Below are 15,505 nucleotides of genomic sequence, written 5' to 3' on the forward strand. Positions count from 1 at the left end.
ATAACTATTAATGAATTGGATAAAAATGTAGGTGGCATGATTAGTAAAGTTGGCAGATGATTCCAAAATTGGTGGTGTGATAGACAGTGAAGAAGAAATGGGATATGCAATAGATCAAAAGGGAAAGTGAGCAGAGGAATGACAGACGGAATTCAACTGATCAGTGTGAAGTGATGTCTTTTGGTAAGTTAAAGCGGGGCAAGATATACACAGTAAATGACAAGGAGGCCAATGGATACAAATACATAGCTCCCTGAAAGTGGTGGCGCAGGTAAGCGATGTGAGAAGGAAAGCTGTACTGTGCTTATCTTCATGGGGTAACAATGTCTTCAGGCATTGAATACCAGACTTGGGACATCATATGGCGGCTGTACTGGACATTGGTGAGACCACTCCTGGAATATTGTGTGGAGCTTTGGTCACCAAACTATAGAAAGAATATGATTAAACTATATAAGGTGGAATAAAGATTCACAAGTATACTTTCAGGACTAGAGGGCTTAAAATATAAGGTGAGAAAGGATAGGCTAGACTTGTTTTCCATGGAGCAAAGGGGGCTAAAGGTTGACCATATAAAAGGTCTTAAAATCATGAAGGGCTTAGATATTGTGGATTGTCACAGTCATTCTCCCAAACCAGGGGAGTCTAAAACTGTAGGGTGTAGGTTTAGGATGACAGTGTAAAGATTTAAATGGACCTGAGCTGTAACTTTTTCCACATGGAGGGTGATAGGTATATGGAATGAGTTGCCAGAAGAAGTGGCAGAGGTGGGTACAATTTCAATGTTTAAAAGTATATGGATAGGAAGGTTTAGAGGAATGTGAACCAAAATGGGACTAGCTCACGAAAGGTAGCTTGGTCAGCAAGGACAAGTTGGCCTGAAAGGCATGTTTCCATTCTGTAAATCTCTGATTCCATCATTCGAAGATTCTGACCATCTACCCTGCCTCTGTCTGTCATGATTATATAGACTTCTATCACATCACCCCTCAGCCTACGATGATCCAGCTAAAATAATCCAAGTATATCCAACCTCTCCTTCTAACTAATATCCTCCAACCCACACAATATCCCGGTGAACCTCTTCTGCACTCTCTCCACAGCCTTCTCCCTGTAATGTGGCACCCAGAACTGCATATAATACTCTCACAATGGGACCTCCCCTGTGGATAAAGAGGATACAAAGATCTCAGCCAAGGCCTGAATAATCTTCTACCTTTCGTTAAGCCCTGGAGACTTATCTACCTAAATGTTCATCAAGAAACCCAGTATCTTCTCCTTCTTAATATCAACATACCCCTCTCTGATCACACTATCATCCATATCCATCTCCTTGAGTATATCAATGCATTGTACTACCTACCCACTTCCGTTGCCTCTGGGCATAAATTCACTCATTTGCCCTTGAGTGGCCCTGTGCTTTCTCCAGCCACCCACTCGCTTTTAATATGTTAATACTGTTTACTAGTTTATAAGTTATAAGTTTATAAGTTACAATTAAGTTGAACGTCATTCTTATCCAGGCAAATACAACTGAGCAGTCTGTAAAGTTAAAATATGTGTGTTGCCAGGAAAACTGTTTACCAGTCACCAGCTTCAGATGTTAAAGAAATTAAATGTAATTAATGTTACAGGCAACCTTTACCAGGGAATTTGGATGCTCAAATGAATCTATTTCAGAAACTACTTATAATGCGTTGTCTTCGAGCGGACAAAGTCACCAATGCCATGCAGGACTTTGTGTCACTGAACCTTGGGCAAAAATTCATTGAGCCTCAGGTCAGACTTTCTGCTTTGTATTTGTTCTGAGTTTGGTCACTGTGATAATTAATTTTGCTGCATCATATTCTTACAATGTGTTTCTAGTGCTGTGCAAAAATTATGAATCCTCAAGATCAATAAAGATTCAAGAATAGTGTTTACAGCATTTGAAAAGACCATATAGTCCAATAGATTTGTACTGTCATTGTTGGTCCACACAAGCTATCTCCCACAGTACTTCATCCAAACACCTCAATGTATCTTCATTCTTCTACTCTCTTGAAATATGTGCTTATCAATTGCTCTCATCTGCCATGAAATCAATTTCTGCCATGAAATATATCTGTGTTCAATACTAATGCCCAAGTGGATTGTAATGATAATTTGGGTTGGTCTTTTATCGATAAAAATCCATTTACTCATCTAATAATGAGGAAATTTGATTTATTTCTATTTATTCTGGTTATCACTGCAGACTACTATCTACAAATCACTCCTAGTTACTCTTGAAAATGTGGTGGCTGTCTTATTGAATTACTGCAGTGTCTGGTGTAAAAGAATAACTCAGACCTCTTATGTAGGCTGTTCCAAGATTTTCATTGATAATGGAAGAATGCATATACTATATTTACAAATAGAATAATAAGGAACCTTGGAAACTGTCTTGTGGACTACTGCTCTTAATAACCTCAGTGATAAAGACAGGGGAGTTGATAACTATCACCCAGGTAGCCTTCAACTGAACTTTGTATGGATGGTACACATTTTAAAGGCACGGTTGGCGGTGGTATAAGAAAGAGATACTCAGGATAGTGGATGTATGGGAAATTCAGCAAATTGACAATAATAGCATTCTTCGCACTCACGATGGATACTTTGGAACTGTGGGCATTAAAGCTGCTGAGGTCAGTTGCCCATTGCTACAAGAAAGAGCTCTTGGACAATAGAGTAATTTTTAATAGCACCTCAGCATTGATAAGACTGTTAAATTCTTCAAGGGAAATCTTTCAATTCTGCATCTCCACTCCATTTATGTGCCACTGAATTTGTGCAAACTTTGTGTTTAATGTTTTAATGTCACAGATTAAGCATCATAAATGCTTCATTCATTTACTTTCATGTATAGATTTTGAGTGATTGTTTATTAGTGTTATAATTTTTTGAAATATTCGAAACATCACATTATTTCTTTCAGACCTCAGATTTATCTGGAGTTTTTAAAGACTCCTCCCCAAGCATTCCCTTGATATTTGTGCTGTCCCCAGGCACAGACCCTGCAGCTGACCTGTACAAGTTTGCAGAACAGATGAAGTTTTCTAAAAAGCTGAGTGCTATTTCATTGGGACAGGGACAGGTAAGGAATAAGCCTTCAAACAAATTCACACTATGCTTCCTCGGTTTCTTTGCCACAGCTGGATATACAAAAGTAAGTAAGAATGCATTATCCTGAATAGATCATAAACAGGGTCTATGGTGACATATGCATATGTACTTGGATAATAAATTTACTTTGAACTTTGAATAGAAGTATGCTGGAAATACTTAGCAGGTCAGGCTAAATTTATGGACGATTGTCCAAGTTAATGAAATTATATAAAAATTGAGAATGTTAGAAATATTAACTACTGTGAAATCTGATAGCCATATTGAACTCTCCAGCACTACAGGTGCCAATTTCTAATGCAAGTTACGAGGGCCTATTTCTGGCATGACTTGTGTTACTTATTACATAGTTTACTATGATAAGGCAGGTATTGCCCATGCAAGCTGCTAGTGTGCAGTGTCATCGCTTAGCAGATCCTTCGATTCAAGGATGACTCTCTTCCACTGATGAATGGAAAGCTCCATAAAACCATAAGACATGGGATCAGAGTTAGGCTATTTGGCCCATAGAGTCTGCTCCACCATTTGATCTTGGCTAATTTATTATCCCTCTCAAACCCATTCTCCTGCCTCCTTCCCATAATCTTTAATGTCCTTACTAAACCCTTTGCCTTAATAATACCCAGTGGCTTGGCCTCCACAGCCATCTGTGGCAATGAATTCTGCAGACTCTCTACCTTCTAGCTAAAGAAGTTCCTCTACATCCTTGTTCTAAAAGTCAACTTTGTATTCTGAGGCTGTGCCCTCTGGTCCTAGACTCCCCAATTACAGGAAACATTCTCTCAACATCCACTCTATTTAGGTCTTTCAATATTCGATGGGTTTAAATGAGATCCCCTTCCCCCACCCCACCCCCCATTCTTCTAAACTGCTGTGAGTACTGGCCCTGAGCCATTAAACATTATACATTAATCCTTTAATTCCCAGGATCATTCCCATGAATCTCCTTTGGACCCTCTCCAATGCCAACGTCATTTCTTAGATATGGTTCCTACCGCTGTCTGTAAGGAGTTTGTACTTTCTCCTCATGACCACATGGGTTTCCTCCAGGTGCTCGGTTTCCTCCTACAGTCCAAAGGCAAAGACATTCTGGCTGGTGGGTTAATTGGTCATCGTAAATTGTCACGTGATTAGGCTAGAGTTAAATCAGGGGATTGCAGAGCTGCTCTGCTTGAAGGGCCAGAAGAGCCTATTCCACTCTGAATCTCAATAAATAAAAGTATCCAAGATGTGACTAAACACATTGATGAAGAAAGAGCAGTGGATGTAGTGTATATGGATTTCAGCAAGGCATTTGATAAGGTACCCCATGTAAAGCTTATTGAGAAACTAAGGAGGCATGGGATCCAAGGGGACATTGCTTTGTATATCCAGAAAAGTCTTGCTTACAGAAGGCAAAAAGCGGTTGTAGACAGGTCATACTCTGCATGGAGGTCGGTGACCAGTGGTGTGCCTCAGGGATCTGATCTGGGACTCTTACTCTTTGTGATTTTTATAAATGACCTGGATGAGGAAGTGGAGGGATGGGTTAGTAAATTTGCTGATGACACAAATGTTGGAGTTGTCGTGGATAGTGTGGAGGGCTGTCAAAGGTTACAGTGGGACATGATAGGATGCAAAACTGGGCTGAAAAGTGGCAGATGGAGTTCAACCCAGATAATGATGGTGGTTCATTTTGGTAGGTCAAATATGATGGCAGAATATAGTATTAATGGCAAGACTGTTGGCAGTGCAGAGGATCAGAGGGATCTTGGGGTGAGAATCCATAGGACACTCAAAGCTGCTGTGCAGGTTGACTCTGTGGTTAAGAAAGTGTACGGTGCATTGGCCTTCATCAATTGTGAGATTGAGTTTAAGAGCTGAGAGGTAATGTTGCAGCTATATAGGACCCTGGTCAGACCCCAGTTGGAGTACTGTGCTCAGTTCTGGTTGCCTCACTACAGGAAGGATATGGAAACCATAGAAAGGGTGCAGAGGAGATGTCTTTTCTCCTTGGAGCGAAGGAGGATGATAGGTGACCTGATAGAGGTGTACAAGATAATGAGAGGCACTGATCATGTGGATAGTCAGAGGCTTTTTCCCAGGACTGAAATAGCTAGCACAAGAGCTAGATATGGCACTTGTAGCTAAAGGGATCAGGGGGTATGGAGAGAAAGCAGGTACAGGGTTCTGAGATGGATGATCAGGCATGATCATACTGAATGGTGGTGCAGGCTCGAAGGGCCTACTCCCGCACCTATTTTCTATGTTTCTATGAGAGGGAATGTTTTAATGTGCTTGGAGGTAGGTACAGAGGAAATGTCGGGTAAGTTTTTTATGCAGAGAACGATGAGTGCATGGAATGGGCTACCGACGACAGTGGTGGAGGCAGATACAATAGAGTCTTTTAAGAGACTTGGATAGGTACATGGAGCTTAGAAAAATAGAGGGCTATGGGTAACCCTAGGTAATTTCTAAGGTAAGGACATTTTTGGCACAACTTTGTGGGCCAAGGGGCCTGTATTGTGCTGTAGGTTTCCTTTGTTTCTATGACTGGAGGCCAGGCTATGCTGCACAGACTTAAAACACACACACACAGTCAGGTACACACTGAAATACTCTACCAGTTACTCACTATGCACACATTCACATTATTTTACTCACACATCTTTCCTCAGTTCCCCCACCCTTGATTCTGATTCTGCCTCTCAGTTTCTCTATCTCTGGGTGAGTCTATTCCCCTAATTGCCTCTCTTCTCTTGATCTATCCCAACCTCAAGGTTCTAGGTTCAAATTTATTTTTCACATGTACAACATACAATGAAATGTGTTGTTTGCGCTAACAACCAACACACCTGAGGAAATGCTGGGCTATATTCCAGTGCCAACATATATTGTCTACAGTGCTCAGCAGAACAACACCAGAACACAACAAGTAAGAAAACAACAACAGCAAAACAAGTCCCTTTCCTCTCTCCCACCCACTGACCCATACACATACATAGTCCTTCAACCACAGGACAAGCTGTCTTCGATCTCCAGCCTCCAGCAGTTTTGGACTCAGACTCAGGCTTGCAGACATCGGGCCTTTGACCTCCACAGTCAACTCTCAGAGTTCTGCAGATTCAGGACTGTGGTCAATGGGCCTCTATTTCCCCTTGCTCGTAGCCTTCCTAATGAACCATTCCTTCTTCCTCCCTCTCTTGAATTCACCCACCCTCACTCTGCCCTTGCCACTTTAACCCTCCAGCTTCTCCAGACTGCTCTCCAGTGAGTAAAACCACTCACTGACCACTGTGGCTCATGCTCAGATTGGTCCTCAATGGCCAATCACTCTCCCACTTACCCACACCCAATCAGGGTGTAGCAATGCTGCTAAGCTGAAGCACATGGACCCAGCACTTTTGGGGAATCCTGTCATTCATCAGCAGAAAGAAACCCATTGTTAGCTCCCAGTGCTGTTTTAAAGTTTGTTGGTGATTCACTTTGTAAACCTAGTTGTGTACATGAGCTGCATTTCCATTGCCATATGCTGATGGATTTCAGATCAAAGGGAAATCATAGGACTTAAGAGAGAGTTACACTTGAATCTTCACTAATTTGCTATGGATGCGATTAAAGTTACTGAGTCTTCACGAGACCAGGAGGAGATCCCAAAACCACGGCCATTAGAATGAGAAGGAATGGGGGAAGGGCTCTGAGCAAGATGACTCATAGTCATCTGGCTGTCCAATGTTAGACTGACAAAGAAATAATGTCTGCTTTTCCAAGGACATCACAGAGGTCTGCTAAGTGCTACAACCACACCCTAGAGCTACCCAGCAAGGTCAAAGTTGCCTTACCTGTGTCAGTGAATAACAGCTCTGCTCTCCTTGTATTACTCTGGCTATTGTTGAGCAAGAGACTTCCCTCCTAGATACAGCTCACCATTACACTGATTACACTGAGTTTACAGGTAGAGCTTAGTTCATCAACTAGTCTGGGGTTCGCTATTAAAGATTGGTGTCCAAAGGTCAATTGAAAGTTTGGAATTCAAAGCCTGATGACCAAAGCCTGGAGGCCCAGAGACTGTCCTGGAGTTTGGACGACTGTCATGTGTGGGGGTGGGAGGGAGGAAAGGGGCTCGTTTTGTCGTTTTGTTGCTTGTTGTATTCTGCGTTGTTCTGCCTAGCATTGTGGGAATGCTGCCTTGCTGCCAGGATGTGTGGTGACAACACAGTTCACTTTATGTTTCAGTATACATGTGATAAATAAATCTGAATCTGAATCTGAATCTGAATCTGAATCCTCCTTAAATGGACTACAAAAGAGAAGAGACACACACACAAAATGCTGGTGGAATGCAGCAGGCCAGGCAGCATCTACAGGAAGAAGTACAGTCTACATTTCGGACCAAGACTCAGTATTTCCAGGACAGTAGGGTTCCCAATATGTTAAGGACTGTATACATGTCATTTTGAGGACTCTACAACAGAGGCCTGAGATGCCTGTGACCTAAATGGATATCAGTTCCTCAGTGTTGAGCTTGTCAATGACCAGGGTCTGAAGATAAACTTAGTTAAACTCTAAAATCAGCCATAAGATCTTACCAATGCAATAGTTTGCTTGCTGTTTCTACTCTTTTGCAGGCACCCCATAAAGATAAAAGATGGCTGTTTGGAATAAAAGACACTGTATCTGTTTCATACCTAATTCCTAACACCCAGCAAAGTCCTTCTCAACAGAGGAACGTGGATAAAGTTAGACCTACGTTCAGACTTTGAACATCATATTCAAAGGTTTCCAATGCCAGAACCATTTTCTGCTACACTGTTTCAGTGCATGAATGGAAACACAGACTGTCCGAATGATGATGCATCACATATCCTTTCACCTCTTCCTTTCCCACTATCTGGGGACCCAAATATTTTTTCCAGGTGTATCAGTGAGTCACTTGCACTTCTTCCAATCTGATGTACTACATTCAGTATTCGCAATGCAGCCTGCTGTACACTAGATAAACAAAATGGGGACTGAGTTACTGCTTTGCACAGTGCTTGTTTTCAGTCTAGGAAATTACCCCCGAGTTTCCCATTCCATGCTACTTTAATTTCTTTATTTCATTCCACTCTGACCTAGAATAATATACACCAAATGCTGAAGGAACATCTGGGTCTCGGCCTGAAACATTAACTGTTTGGTCCTCTCTATAGATGCTGCCTGACCTTCTGAGGACACACTGAGCCTGACCCACTGGACATGCCTTCCTGCTCTGCCATTCACAAGATATTTCTCTAAAGTTTTGGAAAAGGTTTGATCAATACAAACAATAAGACAACCAAACACAATAGTCACAGTGGCAGGGGTTTCATTATTTTAATTTATTTTCTAAATCACTGGAATATATTTATGATTACCATAATAATTATATCTAGTAATACAATCACATATGAATATTGCTAGATGATTTCTATCAATAGCGTTGACATAACTTTTTTATTTGTAGGGACCAAGGGCAGAAGCCATGATGCACAATTCTATGGAGCGTGGAAAATGGGTGTTCTTTCAAAACTGTCATCTGGCTCCCAGCTGGATGCCTTCTCTGGAGAGACTTATTGAAACAGTGGATCCTGACAAGGTGATTTTTCTTTTATTTTCATATGGAGTGAGGTATATAGTTAATGCTATCAGTCTTCTCTTTAATGATTTTGATAATATCATGTTACAAATAGGACTAAAGATCCTGAGTTAAATGCAGATAAAGTAAGTGGTTGTAAGTGGAAAAGCTAAAAACGTGAAATGATGCCTTCTTTGTAAACTCCAATGACAAAGAACAGACACCAGATTAAAGTTACACATACAAACAAGCTGGAGGAATTCAGCCAGTCGGGCAGCATCCGTGGAAACGAGCAGTCAGTGTTTTGGACCAAGACCCCTCGTCAGGACTGAAGAGGGAGGGGGCAGGGGCCTATAAAGAAGGTGGGGGGAGGGTGGGAAGGAGAAGGCTGGTGGGTGTCAGGTTTAAAACCAATCAGAGGAAAGATCAAGGGGTAGGGGAGGGGAAGCAGGGAGGGGATAGGCAGGAAAGGTGAAGAAGGAATGTAAGATGAAAGCATTGTGTAGTAGAACAGACAGATAGACAGACATACTTTATTGATCCCGAGGGAAATTGGGTTTCATTAGAGCCGCACCAAGAACAGTGAAGAAATATAGCAATATAAAACCATAAATAATTAAATAATAATAAGTTAATCATGCCAAGTGGAAATAAGTCCAGGACCAGCCTATTGGCTCAGGGTGTCTGACACTCCGAGGGAGGAGTTGTAAAGTTTGATGGCCACAGGTAGGAATGACTTCCTATGCCGCTCAGTGTTACATCTCGGTGGAATGAGTCTCTGACTGAATGTACTCCTGTGCCTAACCAGTACATTATGGAGTGGATGCGAGTCATTGTCCAGGATGGCATGCAACTTGGACAGCATCCTCTTTTCAGACACCACCGTCAGAGAGTCCAGTTCCACCCCCACAACATCACTGGCCTTACGAATGAGTTTGTTGATTCTGTTGGTGTCTGCTACCCTCAGCCTGCTGCCCCAGCACACAACAGCAAACCTGATAGCACTGGCCACCACAGACTCGTAGAACATCCTCAGCATTGTACGACAGATGTTAAAGGACCTCAGTCTCCTCAGGAAATAGAGACGGCTCTGCCCCTTCTTGTAGACAGCCTCAGTGTTCTTTGACCAGTCCAGTTTATTGTCAATTCATATCCCCAGGTATTTATAATCCTCCACCATGTCCATACTGACCCCCTTGGATGGAAACAGGGGCCACCAGTGCCTTAGCCCTCCTCAGGTCCACCACCGGCTCCTTAGTCTTTTTCACATTAAGCTGCAGGTGATTCTGCTCGCACCATGTGACAAAGTTTCCCACCATAGCCTTGTACTCAGCTTCATCTCCCTTGCTGATGCATCCAATTATGGCAGAGTCATCAGAAAACTTCTGAAGATGGCAAGACTCTGTGTTGTAGAAGAAGGCAGAATCTTGAGAGCAGCTGGAGGAAGAAGCAGAGTGAAACTGGGATGGGGGAAGGGAGAGGGAGGGAATTACCGGAAGTTGAAGAATTCAATGTTCATGCCAAGGGGCTGGAGACTACCCAGACAGTATATGAGGTGTTGCTCCTCTAACCTGAGTTTGGCCTCATCATGGCAGTATGACATATCCGAATGGGAATGTGAAGCAGAGTTGAAGTGGGTGGCAACTGGGAGATCCTGTCTGTTGTGGCGAACGGAGTGGAGGTGCTCGATGAAGCAGTCCCCCAATCTGCGTCGGGTCTCACCGATATAGAGGAAGCCACACCAGGAGCACCAAATGCAATAGATGACCCCAACAGACTCACAAGTGAAGTGTTGCCTCACCTGGAAGGACTGTTTGGGGCTCTGAATGGTGGTAAGAGAAGAGGTATAGGGACAGGTGTAGCAATAACTCTTGCAAGGATAAGAGCCAGGTGGGAGATCTGTGGGGAGGGACATGTAGACCAGGGAGTCACAGAGGGAACAATCCCTGCGGAAAGCAAGAGGGAAAGTTTCAGATTAAAGTTCTAGTGTTTGTGTTCAGTTCAGTTCTGTCCCCGGAATGAACCATGTAGAACTTTGCACACCATTTCCTCGAAGGATGAAATGAGTTCGGTTTACTTTTTGGGTGTCAGCAGACAATTTTATATAGATGAAATTTCCCTTGTGAACATTTAACTTCCTACATTTTTTAATAAATACTTTTACATTTGATACATACTTCTATTTATGTTAAACAGAAAACATATTCAAGATACAAAAACAAATTTAAGTTGCTTTGAAAATAATACTTGCATCCATAGTGATGAAGTATTTGAGAGGCTGATGATGAAACGTATCAACTCCTGCCCCAGAAGCAACTTGGATCCACTCCAATTGATTACCGGCACAACAGATCCACAGCAGATGCCAGCTCATTGGCTCTTCATTCAACCCTGGAACATCTGGACAGTAAAGATGAATACATCAGGATGCTCTTTATCAACTACAGTTTGGCATTAAATACCATCGTCCCTTCAAAACTAAACAATAAGCTTTAAGACATTGGCCTCAATACCTCCCTCTGCAATTGGATCCTTGATTTCCTCAGTTGCAGACCCCAGTCAGTTCAGGTTGGCAACAACATCTCCTCCACGATCTCTATTAGTACAGGTGCACCATAAGGCTGTGAGTTTATCCCCCTGATTTACTCACTTTACACTCATGATTGTGTGGCTAAGCACAGCTCCAGTAGCTCAAATGCCAAATCAGAGTTTACTGATGACACCACTGTTGTAGGTCAAATCAAAAGTGACGGTGAATTGGCATTTAGGAGGGAGATTGAAAATCTGGGTGAGTGCTCCCATAACAACATCTTACTTAATGTCAGCAAGACCAAGGAGCTGATTTTTGACTTCAGGAGAAGGAAACCAGAGGTCCATGAGTCAGTCCTCATTGGAGGACCAGAGGATCAGCAACATTAAATTCCTCAGTGTTATTATTTCAGAGGACCTGTCCTAGGCCCAGCACATAAGTCCAAATTCGAAGAAAGCACAGCCATGCATCTACTTCCTTAGGAGTTTGCGAAGAAAGGCATGGCATCTAAAACTTTGACAAACTTCTATAGATGTGTGGAGAGTTTATTGACTGGCTGCATCATGGAAAGACCAATGCCCTTGAACGGAAAATACTACAAAAAGCAGTGGATACAGCCCAGTTCATCATGAGTAAAGTCCTCCCCACCACTGAGCACATTTATATGAAATATTGTTGTAGGAAGCAGCATCCATCATCAGGGACCCCCCCAGCACCCAGGTCACACTCTTATCTAATAACACACACAAATGCTGGTGGAACACAGCAGGCCAGGCAGCATCTATAGAAGAAGTACTGTCGACGTTTCGGGCCGAGACCCTTTGTCTGGCCCAAAATGTTGACAGTACTTCTCCTATAGATGCTGCCTGGCCTGCTGTGTTCCACCAGCATTTTGTGTGTGTTGTTGTTTGAATTTCCAGCATCTGCAGATTTCCTCGTGTTCACACTCTTATCTCACTGCTGCCATTAGGATAAAGGTACAGGAGCCTCAGGACTCACATCACTAGGTTCAAAAACAGTTATGACCCCTCAACTGTCAGGCTCTTGAACCAGAGGGAATAACTTCACTTGTCCCATCATTGAACTGTTCCCTACAGACTCACTTTTAAGGACTCTTCATCCATGTTCTTGATACTTGTTGTTTATTTACTTATTATTATTTCTTTATTTTTGTAATTGCATAGTTTGTTGTCTTTTGCACACTAGTTGAACACTCAAGTTGGTATGGCTTTTCAATGATTTTATTATGATTATTATTCTATTATGGATTTATTGAGTATGCGTGTAAGAAAATGAATCTCAAGGTTGTATATGGTGACATATGTGTACTTTGTTAATAAATTTACGTTGAACCTTTGAAATACGGCTCTTTTGATTGCTTTGCATATGATTGATGTTCTTTCATATCTAGGTTCATCGTGATTTCAGGATTTGGTTGACTAGTTTGCCAAGCAATACATTTCCAGTTTCAATTCTTCAAAATGGCTCCAAAATGACTATCGAACCACCACGAGGCATAAAAGCAAATCTCATGAAAACATTCACAAGTTTTTCTGATGACTTCCTAAACTCTTGCTCTAAGGTAATTCTACAATTGAAATTTTGATAATGGAATGTGTGATTTGAAAACGCAGGATACTGACCATATGAGCTCTGTCATCTAGTCAGTGATCAGGAAGGTCTAAGTATAGGAATGTAAGGCTCAGAGGGAGGCTATTTAATCCATTGTGACTTGCCAGCTCTCTAAATCTAAATTTCATTCCACCTCTGCAATGCAATCTGTAGCTCTTACTCTTCCTTTAAATTTTATCTGCTCTTCACTCAGAAGATGTAATCATTTCTACCATAATTACCTATTAAGCCAAATTTAGCAAAATACAAATTAAATTAAGTGTAGTTAAAATAACAAATATTTAACAAAATATAAGAAGAAATTTTTCCTGACCTCTCTTTTCAATTATAATTTAAAATTTCTGGCCTGTTGTCAATTTAGAGGATTTAAACGTTTTCTAATTTATCCTCCATTATCTTAAAACCTTCCTCTAAGTATTTTTGTCTACTAGAGAAAAATTAATCCCAAACTAAAAGTCAGTTGACTCTCCCCGTTAACTCAATAAAAATTGAAGTAACAGGCAGATAACTGCATTCTCATATCTCCTCTGATCAGGTTTGATGCAACTTAAGATCAAGAGTAAGCCACACAAACCTGCCTCACCATTTGATAAAATAATGGCGGATCTGGTTCTTCAACTCTGCAGTCCCACTTAACTGTTGTTACCTTACACACCTTGTTTATCATGGTGCCATCTACCTCTGCCTTAAAATTTATCCATGGCTCCACTTCCACAGCCTTTTGAGGAACTAAATTCCACAGACTTAACACTGCAAAAAAGGAAAAAAAAACCTCATCCCTGCCTTTAATGACTATTTTTAAATGGTTGCCTCTAACTCTTAACTATCGACCTGAGGAAACATACCCTCCAATTCACCATTAATGCCCCAGTGGATACAAGCAAAGGCTAGTGTATCCTTTCCCATACGACAATTCATCCATTTCAAGTATGCATCTCTAAGGCTACATCCACACGAGACCGGATAATTTTGAAAATTCCGGTTTCGCATAAAAACGATAGGCGTCCACACTATATGTTTTTTAAAATATCCCTATCCACATTGAAACGGAGATTTCGGCGAATCTCCTCCTTCTGGACATGCGCAGGACACAACTACCGAAAACAAGTGACATGTTTGATGTCAAATCTCGCTGTGCAAGTGCACGTTTGTGTAGTTACAGACTAGAAAAACTTAAAACGACAGACAGCTGTTGGCTCTCGCGCAGGAGAACTTAAAAGTAAAAAAAAACAAATACTGGAGCATATGGAGGCAACCAACAGGGAGCCCACAGACAGATTGACCCAGCTGATGACGAACATTGAAAACCTGACTAACTAACAAAAGCACCTTGTTAAGTATATAAATGCTTTAATGTCTGCATCAGTGTTATCTTGTATTTCCATACAATGTTACATTAGGCTGTTACACATCTATTGTCAGAGAAGTACTTGCATAAATAGGTAAACTACCTTCATACGAGCAAGGACAGAAAACAGGGCAATGTGAGTATACTTATTTATTCAGTAAGTTATGGGTCAAAGTATTTGGTGAGTACTTTTCTAACTCTTCTGACTTCAGTCTCATTGCCGTCTGTTCTGAAATTGTTAGGTTGTGTTCAAGAAAACAATGAAATGGCGCACTGCCATCTGATAGCATTTTCAGAAGTCTCCGGTTACCCCGTCCACACTGATCTGCCCAAGCAGCGTTTTCAAAAATACCCACCCTGGAAAGCATTTTTGAAAAGCTCCGGTTTCGTGAGACGAAAACACCGTTTTAGTGTGGACAAAGGATAAAAACGAAGAGAAAAAGCTTCGGTTATGGATTTATCTGGTGTAGTGTGGACGTAGCCTAAGTCTAAGTTAAATTTACTGCTTCCCTTTTATAACTGAAGCATCGTCTTCCTACTTTTGTATTCAATTCCACAAACAACATTCCATTAGTTTTTCAAATTGCTTTCAGTTAATTAATGTACAAGCCTTTTGTAAGTCATGCGGTGGGACACTGAAATCCCTTGGCAAATCAGAGCTCTGCATCTCAAATTATTTCGTTGAGTTTATTTGCCAGCCAAAATGGACAATTCAGATTTCTGTTTAGTAGATTTTACTTGCCAGATATCTATATAGCCTCATTACATCCTCTTACAACTTGCTTTATTACTGCTTGCCTTTGTGTCATCAGCAAAGCTGTAACCATACCTCAGTGCCCTTGTCCAAGTTAATTAAGTAAATTGTAAAAATTCAAGGCACCAATACTAATCCATGTAATGCGTCACTTAATACATCTTGTCAATCAAAGACCCATTAACACTTACTCTGTGTCCCATTAACCACCTAATCTTTTAACCATGTCAATATGACTTCTCCTACAACATAAGATTTCATTGTGAAATAGCCTTTCAATGTGACTGATGCACCATCAATAACTCTCTGAGACGTAAAGGCGAGATATCGGCTTTTATTGACTGGAAGAAGGAACAAGCAGTGGTTGACCACCATACTACATCCTGGAGACTGAGAGGCAGGGCTCAGGCCCCAATCGCCTTTATACCGGGGTCTGTGGGAGGAGCCACAGGAGCGGGGGGGGGGGGGGGGTGTCCAGACAGGTATATGTAGTTCACCACAGTGACATCTTATTAACTGCTT

General features: G+C 41.6%; 1 protein-coding gene across 1 annotated transcript in view; it reads left to right on the forward strand.

The window, feature by feature from the left end:
• The window catches only part of dnah1 (dynein, axonemal, heavy chain 1), a 357,521-nt gene that overhangs the window by 315,094 nt on the left and 26,922 nt on the right, over positions 1 to 15,505 (forward strand). Inside the window, exons 67-70 of the mRNA XM_059944450.1 lie at positions 1,635 to 1,779; positions 2,957 to 3,115; positions 8,609 to 8,740; positions 12,661 to 12,831. Coding sequence (XP_059800433.1) covers positions 1,635 to 1,779; positions 2,957 to 3,115; positions 8,609 to 8,740; positions 12,661 to 12,831 — 607 coding nt within the window. The remainder of the gene's footprint in view (positions 1 to 1,634; positions 1,780 to 2,956; positions 3,116 to 8,608; positions 8,741 to 12,660; positions 12,832 to 15,505) is intronic.

The sequence above is a fragment of the Hypanus sabinus genome, chromosome 19 (assembly GCF_030144855.1).
Source record: "Hypanus sabinus isolate sHypSab1 chromosome 19, sHypSab1.hap1, whole genome shotgun sequence".
In the NCBI taxonomy this organism is placed as follows: domain Eukaryota; kingdom Metazoa; phylum Chordata; class Chondrichthyes; order Myliobatiformes; family Dasyatidae; genus Hypanus; species Hypanus sabinus.